The sequence below is a fragment of the Odocoileus virginianus genome, chromosome 18 (genome assembly GCF_023699985.2).
Source record: "Odocoileus virginianus isolate 20LAN1187 ecotype Illinois chromosome 18, Ovbor_1.2, whole genome shotgun sequence".
NCBI lineage: Eukaryota > Metazoa > Chordata > Mammalia > Artiodactyla > Cervidae > Odocoileus > Odocoileus virginianus.
The window spans coordinates 2,985,105-3,009,291 of NC_069691.1; the positions used below are offsets into that span (position 1 = coordinate 2,985,105).

Sequence of the window (24,187 nt, forward strand, 5' to 3'; positions counted from 1 at the left end):
CTACCAGGACAATGGGGAGTTTGGAGACCGTGTGTTCTGGAGGCTGAAATTCTGTGACAGTCGCTCGGCTAGGTGTTTCTGACTCACCAGGTTCCTCACACTAGCCTTCACATCCTTGTTCCTCAGGCTGCAGATGGTGGGGTTGAGTATGGGGGTCACCACCCCATAGAAGAGAGAGGTGAGCTTGTCTGCAAGGTCCTGTTTGTCTGCTCCCAGGGCGTCCTTGGATTTGGGCTTCCCATAAGTGAAGAGGATGGTCCCGTAGAAGATGACCACAACTGTGAGGTGGGTAGAGCAGGTGGAGAAGACCTTTTTCTTCCCTACTGCTGAAGGGGTCCTCAGGACAGAAACAGTGATGAACACATGGCAGAAAAAGATGAACAGAACTGAGATGCTCATGAAAATAACAGTTGTTATCCCCATGCTGATCACATTGACGGAGATGTTAGCACAGGCCATGGCACTTTAGGACAGCCAGGATCTCACAGGTGAAGTGGTTGATGATGTCGTCCCCGCAGAAGGGCAGCCTCACAGCCGGGGTTGTCTGAACTACAGAGTTGGTGATACCAGCTGCTTAGGAGCCAACAGCCATGGGCACGTAGGCAGCCTTACTCAAGACAACGGAGTACCTTAGGGAGTGGCAGATGGCTACAAAGCGGTAAAGTGCCATCATGCTCAGGAGCACAAACTCTGTTCCTGCCATGGTGAAGGAAAGGAACATCTGCACGGCACAAGTTGAGAAGGAGATGGTTTTCCTGGGGGGTCAGGAAGCTGTCAAGGATGAGGGGGACTGAGGAGTTTGTGTAGCAGATGTCCAGGAAGGAGAGGTTCCCCAGGAAGAAGTACATGGGTGTGTGCAGGCGGGAGTCAAGGATGGTCACCAGGATGAGGATCCCATTGCCCAGCAGGATCACCAGGTATGTGAGCAGGATGAGCACAAAGAGCTTTCTCCAGCTTTGGGTGGGCTGAGAGGCCCAGGAGAATAGACCCTACCAGGGGGAGGTCTGATTGGACCCGTCCATAGTGCCTCTGCTCTGTCACCTGCAGGAACTCAGAAGCTCAACCTCAGCACTCTCTGACTGAAGTGCTGACTTGCTAGTGAGGAATGCCCTCTCTGCTGAGCAAGAGGAAAACAATTTTAACAATGATGGTTTCTCTGTGGTTCTCAGTAAGGTTCTGGGGACTAGAAAAGAATCTCATTTGTCGTCTTAAGCCACCCTCTGTGCAAGAGACATTTGAGATGCCCCTGTGGTGATTTAATTTACCTGACCAGACATACTCATTTCTACTAAAATATCCAGATGGTAGACTTCTCTTGTTAAATCTTGGTCAGAGAGAGTGGCATTGGAACATACATTGTTGTTCAGTTGCCCAGTCGAGTCTGACTCCTTGTGACTCCATGGACTGCAGCATGCTAGGCCTCCCTATCCCTCACTATCTCCTGAAGTTTGCCCAAGTTCATATTCATTGCACTGGTGATGCCATCCAGCCATCTCATGCTCTGATACCTTCTTCTCCTTCTGCCCTCCATCATTCCCAGAATCAGGGACTTTTGCAATGAGTCATCTGTTCGCATTAGGAGACCAAAATATTGGAACTTCAGTTTCAGCATCAGTCCTTCCAATGAGTATTCAGGATTGATTTCCCTAAAGATTGACTGGCTTGATTTCCTTGCTGTCCAAGGGACTCTCAAGAGTCTTCTCCAGCACCACAGTTCAAAGGGGCATCAATTCTTTGGTGCTCTACCAACTCTCACAACCATACGTGACCATTGGGAAGACCATAGCCTTGAGTATATGGACCTTTGTTGGCAGAGTAATGTCTCTGCTTTTCAGCACACTGTCTGGGTTTGCCATAGCTTTCCTGCCAAGAAGCAATTGTCTTCTGACTTCATGGCTGCAGTCATCATTTGAAGTGATTTTAGAGCCCAAGATGGAGAAGGCAATGGCACCCCACTCTAGTACTCTCGCCTGGAAAATCCCGTGGACGGAGGAGCCTGGAAGGCTGCAGTCCATGGGGTAGTGAATAGTCAGACATGACTGAGCGACTTCACTTTCACTTTTCACTTTTATGCATTGGAGAAGGAAATGGCAACCCACTCCAGTGTTCTTGCCTGGAGAATCCCAGGGATGGGGTCGCACAGAGTCGGAGACAACTGAAGTGACTTAGCAGTAGTAGTAGAGCCCAAGAGGAGGAAATCTGTCACTACTTCCACCTTTTCTCCTTCTACTTGCTATGAAGTAATGGGGCTGGATGCCATGATCTTAGTTTTTTTTTTTTAATGTTTAGTTTTAAGCTGGCTTTTCACTCTCCTCGTTCACTCTCATCAAGAGGTTCTTTAGTTCCTCTTTGCTTTCTGCCGTTAAGGTGGTATCATCCACATATCTGAGGTCATTGATGTTTCTCCCACCTATCTTGATTTCAGCGTTTAACTCATCCAGGCTGACATTTCTCATGATATGCTCAGCATATAGTTTAAATAAACAGGGTGACAACAGACAGCCCTGTCATACCCGAATCAATCAGTTGTTCCATACAGGGTTCTAACTGTGGCTTCTTGACCCACATACAGGTTTCTCAGGAGACAGGTAAGATGGTCTGTATCTCCACCTCTTTAAGAGCTTTCCACAGTTTGTTTCCATGTGTACATTACCACATGTAAAATAGACAGCCAGTGGGAATCTGCTGTATGATGCAGGGAGCTCAATCTGGTGCTCTGTGACAACCGAGAGGGGTAGGATGGGTGGCAGGTGGGAGTTGGAAGGGAGTTTCAAGAGGAAGGGGACGTATGTATACCTACGGCTGATTCACGTTGATGCATGGCAGAAACCAATACAACATTGTAAAGCAACTATTCTCCAGTTAAAAATAAATAAATAAATAAACATCTTTGTCAGAAAAGTGAACCAGGTTCACTTCATGCTTTTCTCCCTTGGTGTCCAGGGCTGGTGAAATGAGGAGCCCTGAAGCCACCGCTCTTGGCAGGCTTTCTTTGCTTCATGGTATCCTCATAGAAACATCTTTTGACCTTCCCCTTTCCTCCTGTAATAGACAACCAGGCCCCAGGCCATCCTCTCATCTGTCACTTCACCCTATCCTGTCTTCCTCTCTCCATTCATCAGCCAACATGACTCACTCACACATGACTGTGAAACCCCACAGCCGTGCAGGAATGATGCCCTGGCTCCAAAAGAGACAGCAGTTCCAGGGAGAGGGTACTGATGGGTCACTTTGAAGGGGCAGGCTGGACAGGAAGGCCACCTGGGGAAGGTAAGGAGCATGAGGCTGGACTTGGGCAGCTGTGTTGTGGAGTATGGTTGCATTCTAAAGTGTTAATCATCCCTCTGGCTGCAGTGCCATCCTGGACAGTTTGAACTGATGCTCCGGGAAACCAGGCTGCATTTAACAGCCACCATCTCAGCCTCTGGAGAGCCCCAGTTTCCTGATCGATTTCTCATTCCATTGCCACTGAAGTCAGGCTAATGCCTCTTTCCTGACTCTGAAGACCTCAGCCTTAGAAAAGGGAATTCCAAACATCTAGTCTCACTGAATTTTCCTTTGTACATCCAAGCTACATCCAACAATCCAACAGGATTATTAAGCAATATTCCTGTCCACCAATGAAGATCTCATTACCTTTTTAGGAAGCCCAGTTTAGCTTTATAAATCTTGTATCATCTGAAAATTTTGTTTCTTGGGTCAAATCTCTTAATATGTTCCTAGTTCTAGTTCTGCTCTCTGGGGACATATACAGCATGTGACCCCTTTCTGCCCCATAATAGCTCATCAGAGATCTAAAGATAAAGATGATTCTCTTAATTCTCCCCTTTTCCTGGGTCACACCCTGAGCCAGGCAAATCCAAATGTCTATGATAGAATCCAGGCATCAGTTCTTGTTAAAGCTCCCCAGATGGCTTCAATGTTCAGCCAAAGTTGAGAACACTATCCTAACTTTGTATCCCAGGTATTCCATTCTGCCATTAGGACTTTTTAAAAACAAACAGACACCAACAAACAAGCAAATCAAAGTCTTTAGAGACTTCTGTGATTTCTTCCTAGACATGTGCTAGATCAAAAGACTTTCCTGGAATAAGCAATATCTAGGGACAGGTTTTGAAGGCAAGCATCTTCATCTTCCTTGGGCTTTTCTGAGGCCCTATTACCAGTCATATTATACCCTCTGCCCCTAAAAGCAAAGGTCAGAATGACTTAAATGACATAAATGACTGACTGCCTGTCTCCCCTGACCTCTTCCCCACACAGGTGGGGTCTGCAGGAACTCTGTCGGGGCCCCGTACCTCCAAGGTCAGAGTCCCTCTCTGACCCAGGGGTTAGATATTATGAACCCCCTTGAACAGCTCCTCTTCCACTGGAGGAAGGAAGACATGTGGCTTATTCATGAGTAGAATCACGGTTCCAACCTCCTCCTCCCTGTCATAAGAATACAACTGAGGAATGTTTCCCTTTGGCATCACTTAAGTCCGCTAAATTTGATTTGGAAGTAATTCATGTTTGGAAAGATTTTTCCAAAATACTTTCTTCCAGTTCAGTTCAGTTCAGTTCAGTCGCTCAATCGTGTCTGGCTCTCTGTGACCCCATGGACTGCAGCACGCCAGGCCTCCCTGCCCATCACCAACTCCCAGAGTTTACTCAGTCTCATGTCCTTTGAGTCAGTGATGCCATCCAACCATCTCATCCTCTGTCGTCCCCTTCTCCTCTTGCCTTCAATCTTTCCCAGCATCAGGGTCTTTTCAAATGAGTCAGTTTTTTTGCATCAGGTGGCCAAAGTATTGAAGTTTCAGCTTCAACATCAGTCCTTCCAATGAATATCCAGGACTGATTTCCTTTAGGATGGACTGGTTGGATCTCCTTGTTGTCCAAGGGACTTACAGGAGTCTTCTGCAACACCACAGTTCAAAAGCATCAATTCTTCAGCGCTCAGCTTTCTTTATAGTCCAACTCTCACATCCATACATGATTACTGGTAAAACCATAGCTTTGACTAGATGGACCTTTGTTGGCAAAGTAATGTCTCTGGTTTTTAATATGCTGTCTAGGTTGGTCATAGCTTTTCTTCCAAGGAGTAAAAGTCTTTTAAATAGATGCACAAAAATAGTCGTAGAAACAGCTATGGGGTGGAAGCTACCTGCTTATACAGGGCTTCCTAAAACATACCATACTGGCCATCCTTCAATTCTGGCTTTCCTTATTCTGACAGACAACTGTAGACCCAGGTGTGGCAAGTCCTAAGGGTCTGACTAGACCAACCTCCCTATCCTGCTCTCAAAGAATGCAGGTCCACTACTCCCTTGATTATGGTGCTCTGGCTTCAGCTGGAATAATTGAGTGAAGCAGGCTCTCTGCTTGCTGAGGTTTATTTCATTTTAAAGTAGTTCCCATAGACAGACAATTCTGCCTCCCTACAAATTCCATCCTGCTCTACCTTTTGCAGCCTTCAAACAAAGTTGGTTCTTTTCCCCATGCCTTCCAAATATTTAGAAATAAGTTGGTTTTGGCAATAAGATGATAGAGAATTAACCCTGTTACTCTTACAGCATCCAAAAAATGTCAAATAGTTTTAGAGGAATTGTCCACAGTTCCTGTATAACTGTGAGATATCTTTCTGGATATTATGTCCTACCAGGATGGATTGTGCTGCATCCAGCCCTTGCCATACTACTGAAATCATCTTTCCCCCCCCATTTTGAGACCTATTCCACTGAACAATCAAATCTATTCTTAGGGCTTCCCTAGTAGCTCAGTGGTAAAGAATCCGCCTGCCAATGCAGGACACACAGGTCGATCTGGGAAGATCCCACATGCCACAAAACAACTAATCTCATGCTCCACAACTATCGAGCCTGTGATCTAGGGCTTGGGAGCCACAACTGCTAAGCCTACTACACGCTGCAGTTACTTAAGCCCGCTCTCCCTAGAGCCCATGCTCTGCAACAGGAGAGGCCACAACAACAAGAAGTTTGTGCACTGCGCCTAGAGAGTAGCCCCTACTTGCTGCAACTAGAGAAAAGCCCACGCAGCAACGAAGACCCAGCACAGAAAAAAAAAATACATAAAATATTTTTTAAAGGTACAAGGAGAAAAAACAATTCCAAAAGTTTTTTTAAAAACAAATCTATTCTTAGCAATGAGCTTGTGCTAATGAGAATCTCAGAGTCCTTTTATCAAAACCGTCACTTACCTTTATCAGAAACGTGGAGTGAAAGAGTGATCTCTCTCCTAAGGGCTGGGGACAGACCAGTTGTCAGAAATAGCCACACTGGATCTAAGGCACCCAGTGCAGGAAGAGTGGGAATGTGTCAGGCCCTGCAATTGGTGAAGATCCAGGCCTCCCCACTCCTCCTGTCTTGGTGCTCCAGGAACAATCTCCAAAGAACTGGCCACTGCCTATAGAAAGGAAATTGAGTCTCAGTTTCCTTTTGGGGACCAGTGTAGTCCCGAAGGCAGGAGAAGGGGACGACAGAGGATGAAATGGTTGGATGGCATCACCAACGCAAGGAACATGAATTTGAGCGAGCTCTGGGAGTTGGTGAAGGACAGGGAAGCCTGGGGTGCTGCAGTCCATGGGGCGGCAAAGAGTCTGACATGACTGAGTCACTGAACTGAACTTTCCAGTTTATCCCAGGCAAGGTTTCTGAGGACTTTAGGGACTCTAGGGATCGAACCCGGGTCTCCCGCATTGTAGGCAGACTCTTTACCGTTGGTAAAGACCCAGGTTTGATCCCTGGATGGGGAAGATCCCCTGGAGAAGGAAATGGCAACCCACTCCAGTACTCTTGCCTGGAAAATCCCATGGATGCAGGAGCCTGGTGCAGGCTACTGTCCATGGGGTCTCAAAGACTCGGACACGACTGAGCCACTTCATTTCACTTTTAGTCCCCAAAATCATTTACAGTTTGGAAAGTGAGTTGTACTCAGTTTAGAAACTTTGTATTCTTCGGGGATAAAACCCCAAAGATCCAGTTATACTGAAGGCCCTGGAGAAGGTTTTTTGCTTGCTGCCTCCCTCCCTCCTTTTCATGTCCTCTTCTCCTTTCTTTGGTCAACATATTCCTAGAAAGACATCAGCCTGCAGCTCACTCAGCCCCCAGGTCCTTTTCCCTCAGTGGCAGAGGCAATTCTGTCACCCTCAGCCTGGACTTGCAGCAGTTTTGGAAGGAGAGTTAGAGTTTGGTTTTAGGATGACTACTCATCCCCAGAGTGGTTAGGCTCCATGAAACATCATGCTGTGTTCTTTCTGGATCCTTCAGTTCCTGTCCTCTGTGCATCCTCAATTCCTCATCTGAGTCACTGACAGCCATACAACACAGGCCAGGCATGGATACAGAACCCTGAGGCTGCATGAGAGACCATCACTTTGGACATTGTTATTCAAGATGGAGTGGGAAGCAGCCACATGTAGAGGAGTAACACACTGGCTCAGTCTTCAAGGCATTCACCCTCTGTATTGAGAAAAGTGAGTTAAAAGTTATTTATGGCTCTTCTGGAGCTGGAATGTCATCTTTTCCCCTCAGACATTGGAGCTCCTGATTCTTGGGTCTTCAGATTCTCATTGAATCATACCTTGGTTTTTCTGGTGCTCTAGCATTCAGGTGGCAGACCACGGGACTTCTCAGTCTTTTATCAGTACAGTACTTCTATCCAAAAGTAGCAAAATATATGTCTTTTTTCAGGCGTAACTGGAACTTTCTCCAGGATAGATCATATCTTAGGTCACAAAACAAGTCTTAACAAACTTAACAATGAAATTATGCCAAGTCTCTTTTCTGATCACAATCCAATGAAACTATAATCAATAGCAGAAGTAAAATTGCAAAATTCAAATGTGTGGAAATTAACACACTTGTAAGCAACCATTGGGTCAAAAAAGAAATAAAAAAAGGAAATTAGAAAATACCTCAAGACAAACAAAAATAAAACACAATATGCCAAAACTTATAGAGTGCAGCAAAAACAGTACCAAGAGATATGGGAAAATACTGGTTGTATTGGGCAACGACTGATCTCCAATGACACTAGAACCAAGTATTTCAGTTAACTCAAGAATAGCATAAGGAACTTGAATGCTTTTTCCAGCACATACTTCTAAAACTTCATGATATAAGTGATAAATTTAGACAAAGTAGTACAAGAGGAGAACTTACGAGATGGGAAAGACCAAAGGAAAATATGGATGAACCCATGACTGTGATGTGAACTGTGCAGATTCTTCATTGAATGTGGAACCCAGGTACAGAAATCATTTTCATCACTATGAAGTAGAGCCAAAGAAAAGATATATCTGGGATTGTGGGTGCAAACAAACTGATTACAAATCCATAATGAAGGATGGAGTATGACAGTTGGCCTTTTTATAACAATGTTTACATACGTGGAAAGAGGTTGGCGTTGGCTGGGTGAGAACAAAGGGTGACGACAATGGCCTCTCAGCCGAGACATCTTATTCTGACAGCTAAAACCAATGTGCTCATGATAGTAGCCTTATTGTAATCTTTGACAAATCAGAGCTGGATTAAAATGCTCTCAAATTACTTAGCCAAGGGATGTACAAATGTACTTTTTTTTTTTTAAGGGCAATTTATTGAATTGTAGATTTGCCTCGGGTAGTATTATTTTTTTCCTCAGATTTTTTCCATGTCAATCTGTCATGAGTTTACTCCCATAAAGGGAAAAAATAAAAGATCAACACAGATTTTATTTTAGAAGGATAATATCAGTAGTATGGTTATTTTAACAAAATCAATTCTTTCAATCAAGGAACACAGTATATCTTCCCATCTGTTTAATGTCATCTTTAATTTCTTTCAACAATGTCTTATAGTTTTCTGAATACAGGTCTTTTACCTCCTTGGGCAAGCCTATTCCTAGGTATTTTATTCTTTTTGATGTGATTATAAGTGGACTGTTTCCTTAATTTTTCTTTCTGATAGTTCATTGTTAGTGTGTAGAAATGTAACAGATTTCTGAATAGTAATTTTGTATCATGAAACTTTACTGGATTCATTGATAAGCTCTAGTAGCTTTTTGGTAGTGTCTCCATGATTTTTTATGTATAATATCATGTCATATGCAAACAGTGACAGCTGTATTCTTCCCTTCCAATTTGGATTTCTTTTATTTCTTCTTCTTGTCTGGTTGCCATGACTAGGTTTTCCAATACCGTGTTGAATAAAAATGGCAAGAGTGAGAACCCTTGTCTTGTTCCTGATACCAGAGGAAATGTTTTGAATTGAATCTACAGATTTAAAACAATCCTTTAAAAAGATGCACATGGCATTCTTCACAGATCAAAAATAAATAATTTTAAAATTTTTACTGAAGCACAAAAGACCATGAAGAGCCAAAACAATCTTGCGAAAGAACAGAATTGGAAGTATCACACTCCTTGACTCAGACTATACTACAAAGCTACAGTAATCAAAATAGTATGGCACTGGAACAAAAACAGACACATAGATCAATGGAACAGATTAGAAGGCCTAGAAATAAACCCATGCACATTTGATCAACCTAATGATAAAGGAGGCAAAAATATACAACGGAGAAAAGATAGTCTCCTTAATAGTGGTGCTGGGAAAACTGGACAACTACATATAAGAGAACGAAATTAGAATATTTTCTCACACTATATACAAAAATAAATTCAAAATGGATTAAAAACCTAAATGTAATACTGAAACCATAAAAGTCTTAGAAGAAAACACAAGCAGAACAACCTCTGACATAAATCATAGCAATACATTCATGAGGCAAGCATATTTTGCTACAGGCAGAACTAAAAGGCCCTGGTGCTCTTGGTTGTATAGTCTGGGGTAGGACTTCCTCTACTGGAACAAAGAAGAATCAATCTGGTCTATGATGGCCTCTGTGGTCTGAGAGACACCAAACCTGTCTCATGTCTGCCTTCCTGAACAGCCACCTGCCAATTTGAGAGGGGGGGATAGAAGTAGCTGTTGTAGTAATTTACTTGGGGATGATTAATGGACCTCCCATTCTCTTCTCCTCTTCCTTGTAAGACTTAGAATCTCCTCCTCATAAGATTCAGGGTCCTCTAAATTAATTCTCAAGGGAACACTGAACCAGCATTAACTGCAACCAAAGAGATCAGTCTGAGTCTCCCCACTGGGGGCCAGGATTGGTTATGAGCAGTTGGTTCTTAATAACTCTCATCCTGACCTAGTTTTGCTCTTTTGGTTATAAGGAACCAAGATCCACTCAGGCTATCTCAGGGAAAGTTCTATTGTTGTGGTGGTTCTAAGTAAAGATGCATTTGGGGGCAATTTTGGAATCTTATATAAATCAAAGAACAAGATTCTTAACAGTTAAAAGTGAAAGGATTGAGAAACGGAGAATGTTCTTTTAAAAAATTTTATGTATTTATTTTTGGCTGCACTGAGACTTCGTGGCTTTTCACAGGCTTTCTCTAGCAGAGACAAGCAGGGGCTACCCTTCATTATGGTCCAGAGACTTCTCATCGTGGTAGCTTCTCCTATTGCAGCAAACAGGACCTAGGTCACGTGGGCTTCAGTAGACGTGGCTCGCGGGCTCAGCAGTTGCGTCTTGGAGGCTCTAGAACGTGGAGTCAGTAGTTGTGGTGCACAGGATTAGTTCCTGTGGCAACTAAGTTCCATGGCATGTGGAATCTCCCCAGACCAAGAATCAAACCCATGTCCCCTGCATTGGCAGGCAGATTCTTATCCATTGTGCCACCAGGGAAGTTCATGAAAGTTCTTGATAGCAAGCAGCTCCAGGAAACCCAGAAATAGAATTCATGGGTTCACCTTTTGAATCTCCTCTACTAATGCGACAGATGCTTTCTATATATTTTTTTCTCTTTTTCCTTTTTCTAATGGGCTTCATCTGCTGACTCATAGCTTTTGCTTCCCACCCCACCACCATAATATCAACCCTACCTCATGGAATCTTTGGTGGGTCCTTTCTGATTTGGGTCTCATTAAACTGATTTTGTCTCCCTGTTTCTCAATTTCAAGTTCCTCAAATATCACACTAACTAGCCCAATTCACCCGTTTCCTTCAGTCGGATATGTGAGTGCATGCATGCTAAGTCACTTCAGTCATGTCTGACTCTTTGTGACCCTGTGGACTGTAGCCTGCCAGGCTCCTCTGTCCATGGGATTCTCCAGGCAAGAATATTGGAGTGGGTTGCCATGCCCTCCTCCAGGGGATCTTCCTAACCCAGGGATTGAACCCACTTCTCTTATGTCTCCTGCATTGGCAGGCAGGTTCTTTACCACCAGCACTACCTGGGAAGCCCTCTGTCGGATGTATTACCCTCAGATCTATAGATTTATTCATCTGGGGTCACAGTTGTTCCAGTCCCGTGAACTATGGCTACAGGACAACCGCAAATGTCACTGGGTTGAAGCTGGAATAGATCCCTTTGGAAGCAATGTGGATAGAGGAAGCTCTATGGCATTTTTGTGATGTGACATGAGTTCGACTTTATCAATCTATCCATAGTTAGCAAACGCTACAGTACCTCGCTTACCAGTCTTTCAGTCCCACTATGATTTCAGCCATAGCTGTGTGGACAGTTTGTTTAAGTTAGACTCACCTTGAGCTAACAGTATCCCACTTCAAACACCATCCATCTTTCTGCTTCTCTGCCCCAGACCTTCTCCAACACTATGGAAGTCCCCTGTGCATAGCCCAGAAGAACAGGGGTTACAACTGTGGAAGGCAGGATTCTAAGATGTCCCAAAGATTTTTTTCCCCCCTGGTGTACACACTCTGCATAATCCCCAGGACTGTAAAAATGATGACATAATTGGCCTTAACATAGAGATTATCCAGGTGGGCCTGACCTAACCATGAATCCTGTAAAGGCAGAGCATTTTTGTCTGGCTAGTAGCAGAAAGGAAAGCCAAAGATTCAAAGCACTAAAAGAATTTGATGCACCATTACTGCCATGAAGATGGAGGGGCCATGCAAAAAGGAAATGGGGAATTCAATCCTGTGACTGCACAAAATTGAATTCTGCAACATAAATATGCTTGAAAGTGGATTTTTCCTCAGAGGCTCCAGATGAAAACTTAATGCAGCTGACACTTTGATTTTAGCCATTTGACACCCTGAGAAAAGAACCAAGTCATGTCATGCTGGGTTTCTGAACTGTGAACTAATAAATGAGCAAGGATGTAAGCTGCTATATTGTGGTGATTTGCTACACAGCAAGAGAAAACTGATACAAGGAAAACAAACAGGACAAAAAATGATAGTTTCATCATTAAAAAACAAAGTCGAGGGCCTTTAGTTACTCCTCAAGGGCTATAGGTGATATTCTGAGCCATATCCTTTGAGCTGTTTTATAGACACTAAAACCCCTACCAGGTGGAAGAAGTTAACTCAGTGACAGACTGTAGCCATGACGTAAGCTGCCACAACTCCGAGAACTGACCTTAAAGAAATAAGAACAAATGGACCCTGGAGCTGAAGACTAACTGTACTTACAACAATCAAGGTGATGCTGATCAGACCACCCCATTATCAATCTCAGGACAATTGTGAAGAGTCGACAGTGCTGTTTTTGCATGTAGTTCTTTTCCCCACCTGTAAAAGTTCTTGCCCACTGATTGTCAGTTGGGGGAGTGGGTGGAAATTGACCTTTGACAGGAGTCTGCCATCCCCTACCCCAGTTGCCAGACTTCAAAATAAAGCAATCTTTCCTTTCTATCCAACTTGCCTCTTTATTAGCTTGTGAGTGGCAAGCAGCCAAACCTCACTTTTGGTTAACAATTCTACACAGGAAAAAACAAAATACTTGAAAGTCTCAGTACCAATAAAATTTCCGTTTGTCTCTTTTGACTATATTTATAACTTTTCACTGGATATTTACCAAATTCTGGTATTAGAGGATTTCAGACTTAGGCAGCAAAATATAGCTGTGATGTGATACCGTATGGTTCTGGGTGAAGCCAAAAAGGTAACCAGCAGCACCAGAAATGAAAAGGCTCTTTCCACTGACAACCTAAGGACATCCCTGGGTTACCATTTCCCCATGAAGACAATGAGGAATTTGGGGGTCTTGCACTCTGGCAGCTGGGAATATGTGATGGTCACTCAGTTAGGTGTTTCTGACTTACCAGGTTCCTCACAGCAGCCTTCACATCCTTGTTCCTCAGGCTGTAGATGATGGGGTTGAGCATAGGGGTCACCACCCCATAGAAGAGGGAGGTGAGCTTGTCTACAAGGTCCTGTTTGTCTGCCCCCAGGGGGTCCTTGGATTTGGGCTTCCCATACATGAAGAGGATGGTCCCGTAGAAGATGAACACCACTGTGAGGTGGGCAGAGCAGGTGGAGAAGGCCTTTTTCCTCCCCTCAACTGAGGGGATCCTCAGGATGGTAGCAATGATGAACACATAGGAGACAAAAATGAACAGAACTGGGATTCCCAGGAAGATCACATTGGCCACGACCATACTGATCACATTGATGGAGATGTCAGCACAGGCCAACTTGAGGACAGCCAGGATCTCACAGGTGAAGTGGTTGATGACATTGTCCCCACAGAATGGCAGTCTCATAGCCTGGGATGTCTGAACTACAGAGTTGGTGATACCAGCTGCCCAAGAGCCAACAGCCATGGGCCCGCAGGCAACCTTGCTCATGACTACAGGGTACCTCAGGGGGTTGCAGATGGCCACATAGCGATCAAACGCCATCATGCCCAGAAGCACACACTCCGTAGCTCCCATGGCAAAGGAGAGGAACATCTGCCCAAGACAGGCTGAGAAAGAGATGGTTTTCCTGGGGGTCAGGAAGCTGTCAAGGATGAGGGGCACTGAGGAGGTTGTGTAGCAGATGTCCAGGAAGGAGAGGTTCCCCAGGAAGAAGTACATGGGCGTGTGCAGGCGGGAGTCAAGGATGGTCACCACGATGAGGACCCCGTTGCCCAGCAGGATCACCAGGTACACGAGCAGGATGAGCACAAAGAGTGTTTTCTCCAGCTTTGGGTGGGCTGAGAGACCCAGGAGAATGAACCCCACCACGGGGGAGGTCTGATTGGACCTGTCCATAGTGCCTCTGCTCTGTCACCTGCAGGAACTCTCTGCCGTCAACCTCAGCACTCTCTGACTCCAAAAGTGCCTGGGCATAAGGGCAAAAATCTCTGCCCTGTTGAGCTCTGACAATCTGCTCATGTCTAAGGGGCTCTAGAAAAATTATGATAGAGATCAGTATTTTACTTCTGTTTTCAGTAAGAATGAAGAGTTAATTTGGACCAACTCATCTGCAGATGAAAAATTTTAAAAATTGAGCAAATGACTTAAAACTTTTGTGTAAAGCACTTGGCAAGACAGATAAGATGATAAGGAATCAGTGTCAGGATTCACGGGGAAGAAAGGAATTCGGAGAAGTAAATCTGGCTTTTGAGGCTATGTGTCAGCTGGGGCATCTGCACCTTCTGGAGGTGGCCTCTGAGAGACCAAGAAGCATTACTCACAGCCTCCTGGAGGTAGAAACAGGTCTGAAGTGCAAGGCCCACTGTGAAGGGCCCCTAACTAAGCCTCCTCCCTTTGGAAAGAAACCAAAGGGCAACACCATGGGAATAAGAGTTAATCAGAAAGAAACATGTGTTTACAGGTGCTGCAGATCAACTGCAAATCTTCTCGAGCTCTGAAATTGGACTGAGGTCCTCCCCAATTTTTGATGCTCCCAAACACCTAAAGGAAGCAAACACAAATCTACCTTGAAGGAAGGCAACATCATCACTACCTCTAAGTCAGGTCCACAAATAATTCTGCAAATAAAATGCCTGGCACACATTGAAAAGGAGTAAGTCACACAGGAGACAGGACTGCATAGCTGAAAACTGACAGGAAAAAGCAGAAAACCAAGCCTCCTTTCTTAGGGGAAGGTGAGGGACCACAGCTGCTCTGCCCTGGTGTCGCCTGTTGAGAGAATGAACCGAGACACAGTGCCAAGGCCTTCACCTCTTGTTGATCCTTTGGGACACCCAGGGTGCAAGAGACCCTTTTGTGCACTGTGGCCAAGCTGAAGGAGCGTCTGACGGGCTGTCCCTTCTTTTCTTCGTTCTCCATCTGCCTCACCAGAGGCACCGGCTTCTCCCTGAGGCTGTTTCCACCATTCCGAGTCCTGCTCTGTCAGCCCTTCTTTCCGGGAAGCCTGAATCTCCCCTCAGACTTCTAGGAGCTCCCCAAACTGGGATTTATTCTGGACCAGTAAAAAAAAAAAAAAAAAAAAGGTAGGTAACACTGAGGATGTTGGGCATTTGCCTCTATTTGCTCTGTATCTAAAACATTCATGAATTCCCAGATCTCCACCTCCCCAAGTGTTCGCAGTCATCCAGCCCCTGCCTCGACTCTGCAGGGAACCCTCCTGCCTGGGGAGCTCTGAGACACTTCTCTGGCGGTGCCCAGCGCTGTAGCTGTGACCAAGCCCGCACCACAGTAATTCAGTTCAGGCTGATGTATTTACTGAGCATCTGTGCTGAGGCGGGCACTGTGTTAGGTGCTGGGATCACAGCAAAGAAGGGCACAGCCTACAGCCTCAAGGGGCTCAAAACCTAACAGAGGAAACAGTCACGCACATAGTCACACACGCAAGTAATTATGTCATCCTCGACCAGAACGGTGCCTCTCACACTATTGACTCCAGGCCTTGGGACTTATTTCGCAATCTGTGCCCTTTCCAATGTGCAAAGCCCCTTGCTGTGTTCCTCGTGGCCCTCTGGCCTGCCTTTGGCTCCCTGAGTGATGTGGGGCGCTGTGCTTTCTGGCGAGACTCATTTCGCTTTGAAGTAGTTCCCCTTTGATATTGAGCTGAAATCTGCTTCTTTGCAACATTAATCCCTCTTCCACAGACAGCCCTCCAAAGGTCCAGAAATAGCTTGGCTTCAGCATGAAGATAAACAAGAGTCCATCTCTCTTTTTCTCCCAGGGCCTTAAAACAGTCGTATTTCTCATGAGCAAATGTACCATCCAGAAACTGACTACACAGGCTGGTCAGTACTGAGAATGGCCCCCACCTTTAGCATGGCTCACCTGCCCAGAACACAGTGCCACCTGGATATCTGTGCTGAGACAGTAAATCAGTACCAGGCTGGGTTTTCACTCTATGTCAGCCAGCCTTCCAGACTTTTCCCCAAACTTGGATTCTGTGAAGAAAATATTCCTCCACGTCATCATCACTAGATCCAGATTCGTGGCTCATTATTATTGCTGGATGTTGGATTCTTAACTACAAAAGAAGAAAAAGCCTCCCAGTTTTAAACAAGAAAGGACAACTGTGTGAGAAAAAGATTGTGAGCTGTGGGTTCCCAGGCAACCCTTTCCTCTCTGCACAAAGTGGGGTGAGGCCAGATGACCTTAGAGACTCTTGCAGTTTGATGGGTCTATTTGCCTGTGTGAGAATAACACCTTATCCACGAAGGGCTTCCTACCTCGCCTTCTCAACCCTATTCCATTACAGTCAAGTCTGAGAACAGAAATGCCGCTGCACTGATGAGACATTTGGTGTCATCAAATCCTGCGCTTACCTTTATCAGAGACATGTGAGCAAGAAGGGTCTGCTTCCTAAGGGCTGGGAAGAGGCCACATATCAGAAAGAGCAATACCAGGTGGGAAGTATCAGGGTGAGGGTTCAGAATGTGTGACAGGTGAAGGGTCCAGCCAGTCGTCTGCCCTGTGTCTCAGGGTACAATTTCCAAAGGACTGGCCATCACCCTTAGAAGATAATTTAAATTCCAGTCTGTTCCTTGGGACCATTTTGTCCCTGAAGTCATTTAAAGTTTGGAAAGTGAGTTGACACATTTAGAAACTTTGTATACTTCTGGGATAACATCCCCAAGATCCAATTATGCTGAAGACATCAGAGGAAGTTTACTGCCTGCTTCCTTCCTCCCTCCTTCTCTCCCTTCCTTCTCTCTTAATATAATAATCCCATTAACAACCCAACAGCCTGCTGGTCAATGACTGCATGACTCATGGGTATCTCCAGGCAAGAATATTGGAGTGGGTTGCCATTCCCTTCTCTGCAAGTCTGTGCTTATGCAGTGGTTTATAGGGGTCTGAGTGAAAGACATATTCTCTTCCGAATTTTCAGCTTGTGGCATTAGGGTCCTTGAAGTATCCCACCGTGATCTTCCTGAATCCTCCCCTGGCATCCATCTCAGTCATTGCCCTTTCAGCATCCTATCATCTGCTCATGTGCTCCCAGACCTTATGGGAATCCCAGGGATGGACACAGAAAACGGTTATCTTTCTCTATCCAGCAAATGATTATTGAGTGTGTACTGTTACCCAGAAGGCAGAAATGTGCCAAGAACCAGGGTCTAGAGACAGGAAAGTGAAAAGAAAGCTACCACACAAAGAAGGAGGCACCGACCAGGGAGAACGCCCACGCTTATGTGACAGCCCAGAGGGAGGGGAGGGCCAGACCTCCTGGAGGAGGTAGCCCCAGGGCCGCGGTGTGCTGGCGCTGGCTCACAACTGTGTACATCTCCTCCCAACTCCCATGAAGTGACTTTGTTGGTAGCTTGAAATGGGCCCTCCTGGGAGCGTTTACACCACAGAAATCAGCAAATGGTCCAGATCAGGGCTTTTTCTGACTTGGGGATGTGGTTGTTAAACATTCATCAGCACACCACTGGAGTGGAGGCATGTCCGTCTGCCAGATGAGGGGGAGTGGGGAATCATTCCAGCCAGAAAGGGCTGCATAAATCAAAGCTCAGAAACGAGAAGGAGCCCCTGGAGTAAGGAGTGACCATCAGGGCAGGTGTTTCTAGAGCACAAAGGGGCCGGATGGGGAGGGAGGCAGGGCTGGACCTGATCTTTTGGGACATCCCGAGGAGCTAGGACTTTCTTCTGTACCAGGTGAGGAGCCAGTTAGGGATTTTAAGTAAGGATCTGACACGATGAAATCTGCATCTTAGGCTGGTCCTTCCAGTCACAAAGTAGAGGGAACACTGGGGGCAGGTGAGAGGACAAACAAGGTCTAAAGAAACAGAGAAACACTTCAGGCAAACAAAATAAGAATACTGACAGGGGAGTGATTAGGGGGTGAAGATGAGGAGATTCAAGAAATGTTTGGTAGATACAAAACACAGTATTCGATTTTGGTTGGATGTAACAGACAGGAAAGAGGATAGAATCAATGTTTCTAGCTCCGATGATGGGTGGATGATGGTGACATCACCAAGGTAGAGAATATTGATCCAGCTGATGGTTTGCGGGGAGAAGATGAGTTCATTTTGGAGTATAGAATGTTTGAGAAACCTCCAGAAAGATATGGGGGAAACGTCTGAGCTCGAGACTCATCAACTTGTCCATCACTTAGGGAGAGTGGCTGGAACCCTGAAGTTGCTGGCACTACTCTGCTGTCTGTGGGCGCAAGTCTAACTGTACTGCCCCGGGAGATTGTTGGCGGACCCCTGAAGTGCCAGTCATACTAGCTACAGTTTCCTTGACCTCTGGGCCACTAGGGACCCATCTGCTCTGTTATGAGAACTTTCCGAGGAAGTGGGTTTCTGAGGATAGAAAAGCAACCCCCTGTTGGCAGGAGAGAGAGCAAGGCCATGGAGACCAGTGACCAGAGGAGGTCAGTGGGGTGTGGACAGTCGAGGGTCGAGATTCACAAGTGAGGGGCAGGCAAGGACTGGAAGGGCAGAGACCCCGGAGCAGAGGAACTGCAGGCAGCTTCTCTGACCACGTGTAAAAACACCCCCCTTCCTCTGGGAGACCTTAAAGGGATAACTGGGACCCCAATCCTAGAAGTCTAGATAGACCAGGGCTCTCGGGCAGTAGCATGCATCAGAATCGCCTAGGGGACCTGTTAAAACACAGATTGGAAACACACAGGTACACACACACACACACACACACACACACTTGTGGGTGCGCAAGCAGGTTGCTGGGACCCACCCCCAGAGACTGATTAAGCAGGCCCATGGAAAAGCCCAGGAATCTGCATTATCAACAAGTTCCCAGGTGGTGCTGATGCTGCCCTCTGCCATCACACTTAGTCCGGGGCTAAACTTCTTACTAACTCAGCGTGTGGGGGTCTTGGGGCATTGAGATTTAAGGTATTACTGAAAATGCTTCTCCTCATTACTCCTCATTGTCTAGGGAAGGCTTGGACAGACCAGCCAAGGGGATGTTGGGCTTTAATTGGACAAGAGGGAGTGTTGTGTGTCAGAAATCTCTTTTCTGCAAGTGTGTTTGTGTGTATGTGTGTAAATGAGTTTGCCAAAGAGAAGTGGACTGCAGGAGTAGTCTGAACTCCAGCAAGCCCAGCATCCTCTGGGGAGACATCTCTGTTTATTGTGGCATTCTGAGGACAAATGTGGACATGACACCCCCATGAAATTCACAAGGCCTGTAACCAGATCCCTACTCAAGACGTTTGGAGATTCTGTCAGGAGTCAGGAGTATCAGCACGTTCTCTATGAAGGCGGAGAAGCAGCACTACCATTTTGAGATGATCCCAGGGCTGGAACCAGGTGCTCTAAGGTCAGAGAGACAGAACTTTCCTGAAGAGAAGGGAAGGGGTGGTAGAGGGAGGGGCCAAAGCGCTGGCCCTTCGTGGCGGGAGCCCACTCGTGCGGCAAGAACTCAGTGGATAAGCGAGTGTATAATCTCTCATGTCTGAACACTGGATCATCTGAACAGTACTTGTCTATTCACTGCTTTGTCCCAGAAAGCCTCATGTTCTCCTTCTGAGGGGGTTCCTTACGTTGTTTCCAGGCTCTGCACCAGAATGGCCGAGTCTCCACCTCGGCAGACTCTGGGCAGTGACCCCCAGGAGTTGGGGGACAGAGAACTCTGCCATGCAGGGATGAGCAGGGGCCACTCAGACCCTGACTGACAGGCCAGTGCCTGTTTAAGCATGGGGCCCAGCGGTGCCTCTGCACCCCCACCCCATGAACCCCACAGCATCCCCTAACCCTTGAGGAAATCCAAGTGTGCAGGGGGGGGGGGGGGGGGGGGCGGGGAGGCTCCTGGCGCTTAGAGGGCAGAGGTTAAAGATGCTAGACATTCTGATACAAGTTACTACAGGAAAGGAGGGTCCTTCCAGCCGTTCACATCCAAGTATCCCTCATACCTGCCTCATGGGCTTTGGGGAGTGCTAGATAAGATTTAGAAAGCATCTGTAAGTTAATGGCAACCCTTACTAATAGTAATATCTCACCATTATCTCAAATACAACAAATCAACCGACCGTAAACGGTCTCAATCACGGAAACTATCTCATAGTCATATCTCTATTTCTAGTAACTAGCCTGTAGCTGGGCACAAAGGACTAGAGAAACTGTACATGGAAATGTCAGAGACAACCATGTAGCCGCGCTACCCCCACCAGCCCAGACAGTCTCTCCTTCTAACTCCCTCCAAGTCTCAAGATCTGGGATTTTAACCATTGTTCATTTTTCTCTCTCCTGTGTGTCCCACCCCTGATCTATCTCTAAATTCTATAATTTCTTCCTTCTAAATATCTCCCAGGGCCACCGTTTCCTCCATCCCTGTTACTGTCATCCTGGGCTGATTCTGCCTGCCCCTCCCAGGCCCAGCCGCCCAGACAGCTTTGTGACATTCTCAGACATGTCTCAGTCTCTGGGTAGTCCCACTCTGCTGGACATTCTCTGAAGGCAAAGATCCACTTTTGGCCATCATGTCCCCCCAGCCACCCCTACCTTCTGGTACCTGGATCAAGGCCTGATACATATGACATATTTGTAGCGTAGAGATTGTTCAGAGTGGAGGGCAGGCTGGTAGGGGAGAGAGAGAGAGAAAGAAAGACAGCCTGCACATGTGCACTCTGCCTCACCCAGTGGAGGGGAGGAGATGCCTAGGTGGCCAGGAATCTGTCCAAAATCCCCAGGAATATTCAAAGCACGGAGGCCCAGCTTTTTCCCTTCTAGGCAATTCTGGAGGTCAATGACAAAGCCAATTGTTGCACCAACTGTTGGTCCAATTCTTGAACCAACTGTTGTGATCAAAGCCTGGGAGTACTCCGACCACCTTGCCAGAGAACATTCTAAGCTGAAATTTCCTTGTAGTAAGAGAGGAGCTTTGGGTAGACTTCACAACATTGCCTAATTGGGTCTATGAGGCAAAGTCTAAATTCTGAGTCTCTCATCAAACTTTAAATTGCTTCTGGGACAGGGCCTGGCCCCGAAGCAACCCAGCTCTAAACTCCTGAGTCATCGTGGGACCCTCTGGAGAGCAGGGTGGAGCACAAGAGAAGAGGGTACTGGGCCCAGGGTTGGGCATGGCTTGCCTACTGGCACTGTGGTGCCATTTCCTCCAGGCTGGAGGTACCCGGGTGAGCCTCAGCCTTGAGAGTCAGCCCTCGTCTCCTTGTCTCATAGAGCCCCAGAGGCAGGCAAGGGCACTGTGAGTAGCTGTGGCTGAACTTTGGAGCCTTCTACACCCAGGGTCACTTGGAGATACCAGGACGTTAGACCACAGTTAAAGGGTATGTGTCCCTGTTAAGAGCACATGCCCAGCTGTTGCTAGAGCAGCTGGGAAGGCTATCGCCTGTGTGGCCTCCTTGGTTATGGCTTGGTAGCACCCAGATGGGCAGGTGACACCAGAGACAGTCACTTCTCCTGGCTCCCAGTAAACTGGCAGCCTGCCCACTCCATGGCCTGCCTTCCTGCCAGCAACAGACCCAGCCTTCAAGGGGTCCCATGCTGGTTAAGTGCTGGATGACCTTCAGGGCTGGTCCTTCACCAGCTGGGGCTTCCCTGCATTGGCAGGTAAAGAACCTCACCTGCCAATACAGGAGACTCAGGTTCGATCCTGGGTCAGGAAAATCCCCTGGAGAAGGAAACGACACCCTGCTGCAGTATTCTTGCCTAGAAAATTCCATGGACAGAGGCGGGGATCGAAAAGAGTCAGACATGACTGAGCATGCACACTTCACCAGCTGGGAGGAAGGAAAGAAGTCTCAGGCAAAGAGGGCTGAGTGGAGAGGGGGCAGGGAGAAGGACTGGGCTAGGGGGACAAGACAACTGTTTCCAAAAGCTCTGAGGGCTGTTACTCTGGCAAAGGAGCTCATCAGTTTTGCATGTACCCAGGAGGCTGGCTTAGGACCAGGGGAGGAAGGGAGAAAAGGGCACACGTCAAGTCCCTGAACAACGAATAGCTCAGGATTCCCGACAACAACATTGTAGGCCATGAGTGCTGCCATCATTATTCAGAATGTTCAAGCAGAGGCCGAGAAATCACCTCCTGAAGACAGGGCCCCTGTAACAGGTGGGTTAGAGGAGGGGACTGGATTGATTTAATATCTGAATATTCTGCCAAGCTTCCAATCTGGTACCCCCCCCCCCCCCCAGCCCCCTGATAGTAAAGGAGACTTCCTCTAAAAAGGATTCTGCATCCCTTAATTCCTGGTATCCTGAGATAACCTCTTTTGGACACTGTATCATCACCAAGTAGGAAAAAAAACACCTCTTCTTCAGGTCCAAGTGCAATCCGCAAATCTCTTTCTTGGCCTCAGTTTCTCCACCTTTAAATCAAGAGGTCAGTGATTCCTGAGACTGATGGACATCAGGAGTACACAAGGAGCATTTATTTAAAACAAAAAAAACAAACACTGATCTCTAAGACCGTCTGTAAAGGCAGGACCCAGCAATATGTCCTTTCTTTCACTCTATTTTCAATTTTTTTGGTTTGCAGTTTCTCCCTCCATTCTTTTTTCCTTTTTTTTTTTCCAACTGAACTATAGTTGATTTACAATATTGTGCTAGTTTTAGATGTACAGCAAAGTGATTCAGATATATATATCCATATATATGGATATGAATATATATGTATATATTGTTTTTCAGATTCTTTTCCATTATAGGTTATTATAAAATATTGAATATAGTTCCCTGTGCTATACAGTGAATCCTTTTATATATTTTATATATAGTAGTATGTATCTGTTAATGCCATATTCCTAATTTATCCCTTCCCTGCTTTTCCTCTTTGGTAACCGTAAATTTGTTTTCTATGCCTGTGAGTCTTTTTCCATTTTGTAAATAAGTCCTTTTGTATTATTTGTAAATTTCACATCTAAGTGATATCACATAATATTTTTCTTTCTCTAACATACTTCACTTAGTATGATAATCTCTAGGCCCATCCATGTTGCTCTAAATGGCAATACTCATTTTTTCTTATGGCTAAGTAATATTCCATTGTGTGTGTGTGTGTGTGTGTGTGTGTGTGTAGGAATTTCATATATAATATGTTGAAATTTCAAATATGTATGCACACACGCACACACACCACATCTTCTTTGTCCATTTAACTCTTGAACATTTGGGTTGTTTCCATGTCTTGGCTATTGTAAACAGTGCTGCTATGGACATTGGGGTGCATGCATCTTTTTGAATTAGAGTTTTCATCTTTTTCACATTTATGCCCAGGAGTGGGATTGCTGGATCATTTAATAACTCTTTTTTTAGTTTTTTAAGGAACCTCCATACTATTCTCCATAGTGGCTGTACCAATTTATATTCCCATCAACAGTGTAGGAGGATTCCCTTTTTTCTAAACCGTCTCCAGCATGTATTATTTGTAGACTACTCGATCATGGTCCATCTGAAAGGTTTGAGGAGCTACATCATTGTAGTTTTGGTGTGCATTTCTCTAATAATCAGTGATGTTGAGCATCTTCTTCATGTGCCTGTTGGCCATCTGTATGTCTTTTTGGGAGAAATGTCTATTTAGGTTCTATTCATTTTTGATTCAATTTTTAAAAAATATATTGAGCTGTATGAGCTATTTGTATATTATGGAAATTAAGCCCTTGTTGGTTGCATTGTTTGCAAATATTTTCTCCCAGTTTTAAGGTTGCCTTTTCATTTTTTTTCCTTTTCATTTTGTTTATGATTTCCTTTGTGTGCAAAAGCTTATAAGTTTGATTAGGCCCCATTTATTTATTTTTACTTCTGTTTCTTTTGCCTTGGGAGACTAAACTAAGAAAATAGTGTAATGACTTATGTCAGAGACTGTTTTTCCTGTGTTCTAGGAGTTTTATGTCATGTCTTATATTCAAGTCTTTAAGCCATTTTGGAATTTACTGTATATATGTATGAAGGAGTATTTTAATTTTATTGATTTACATGTGACTGTCCAGCTTTCCCAACACCACCTGCTAAAGTGACTGTCTTTTCTCCATCGTATAATCTTTTCTC

At 45.6% G+C, this 24,187-nt stretch overlaps 1 protein-coding gene, 1 non-coding gene and 1 pseudogene across 2 annotated transcripts; all 3 read right to left on the bottom strand.

Moving 5' to 3' along the window:
- LOC110127846 (olfactory receptor 13C7-like) lies at positions 1-1,022 on the bottom strand (annotated as a pseudogene).
- Positions 1,023-8,644: 7,622 nt separating this feature from the next.
- On the bottom strand, positions 8,645-8,800 carry LOC139039575 (small nucleolar RNA SNORA69). Its single transcript, XR_011492915.1, has one exon. It is a non-coding gene; the product is annotated as a small nucleolar RNA SNORA69 (small nucleolar RNA).
- A 4,294-nt stretch (positions 8,801-13,094) lies between these two features.
- Positions 13,095-14,054, bottom strand: LOC110147470 (olfactory receptor 13C7-like). Its single transcript, XM_020908953.2, has one exon. The coding sequence runs from the start codon at positions 14,052-14,054 to the stop codon at positions 13,095-13,097; it is 960 nt and encodes a 319-aa protein (XP_020764612.2).
- Between the last annotated feature and the right edge of the window lie 10,133 nt (positions 14,055-24,187).

Excerpts from the sequence above, each read along its gene's own strand:
- LOC110147470 (XM_020908953.2), bottom strand. The coding sequence starts at position 14,054 with ATGGACAGGTCCAATCAGACCTCCCCCGTGGTGGGGTTCATTCTCCTG.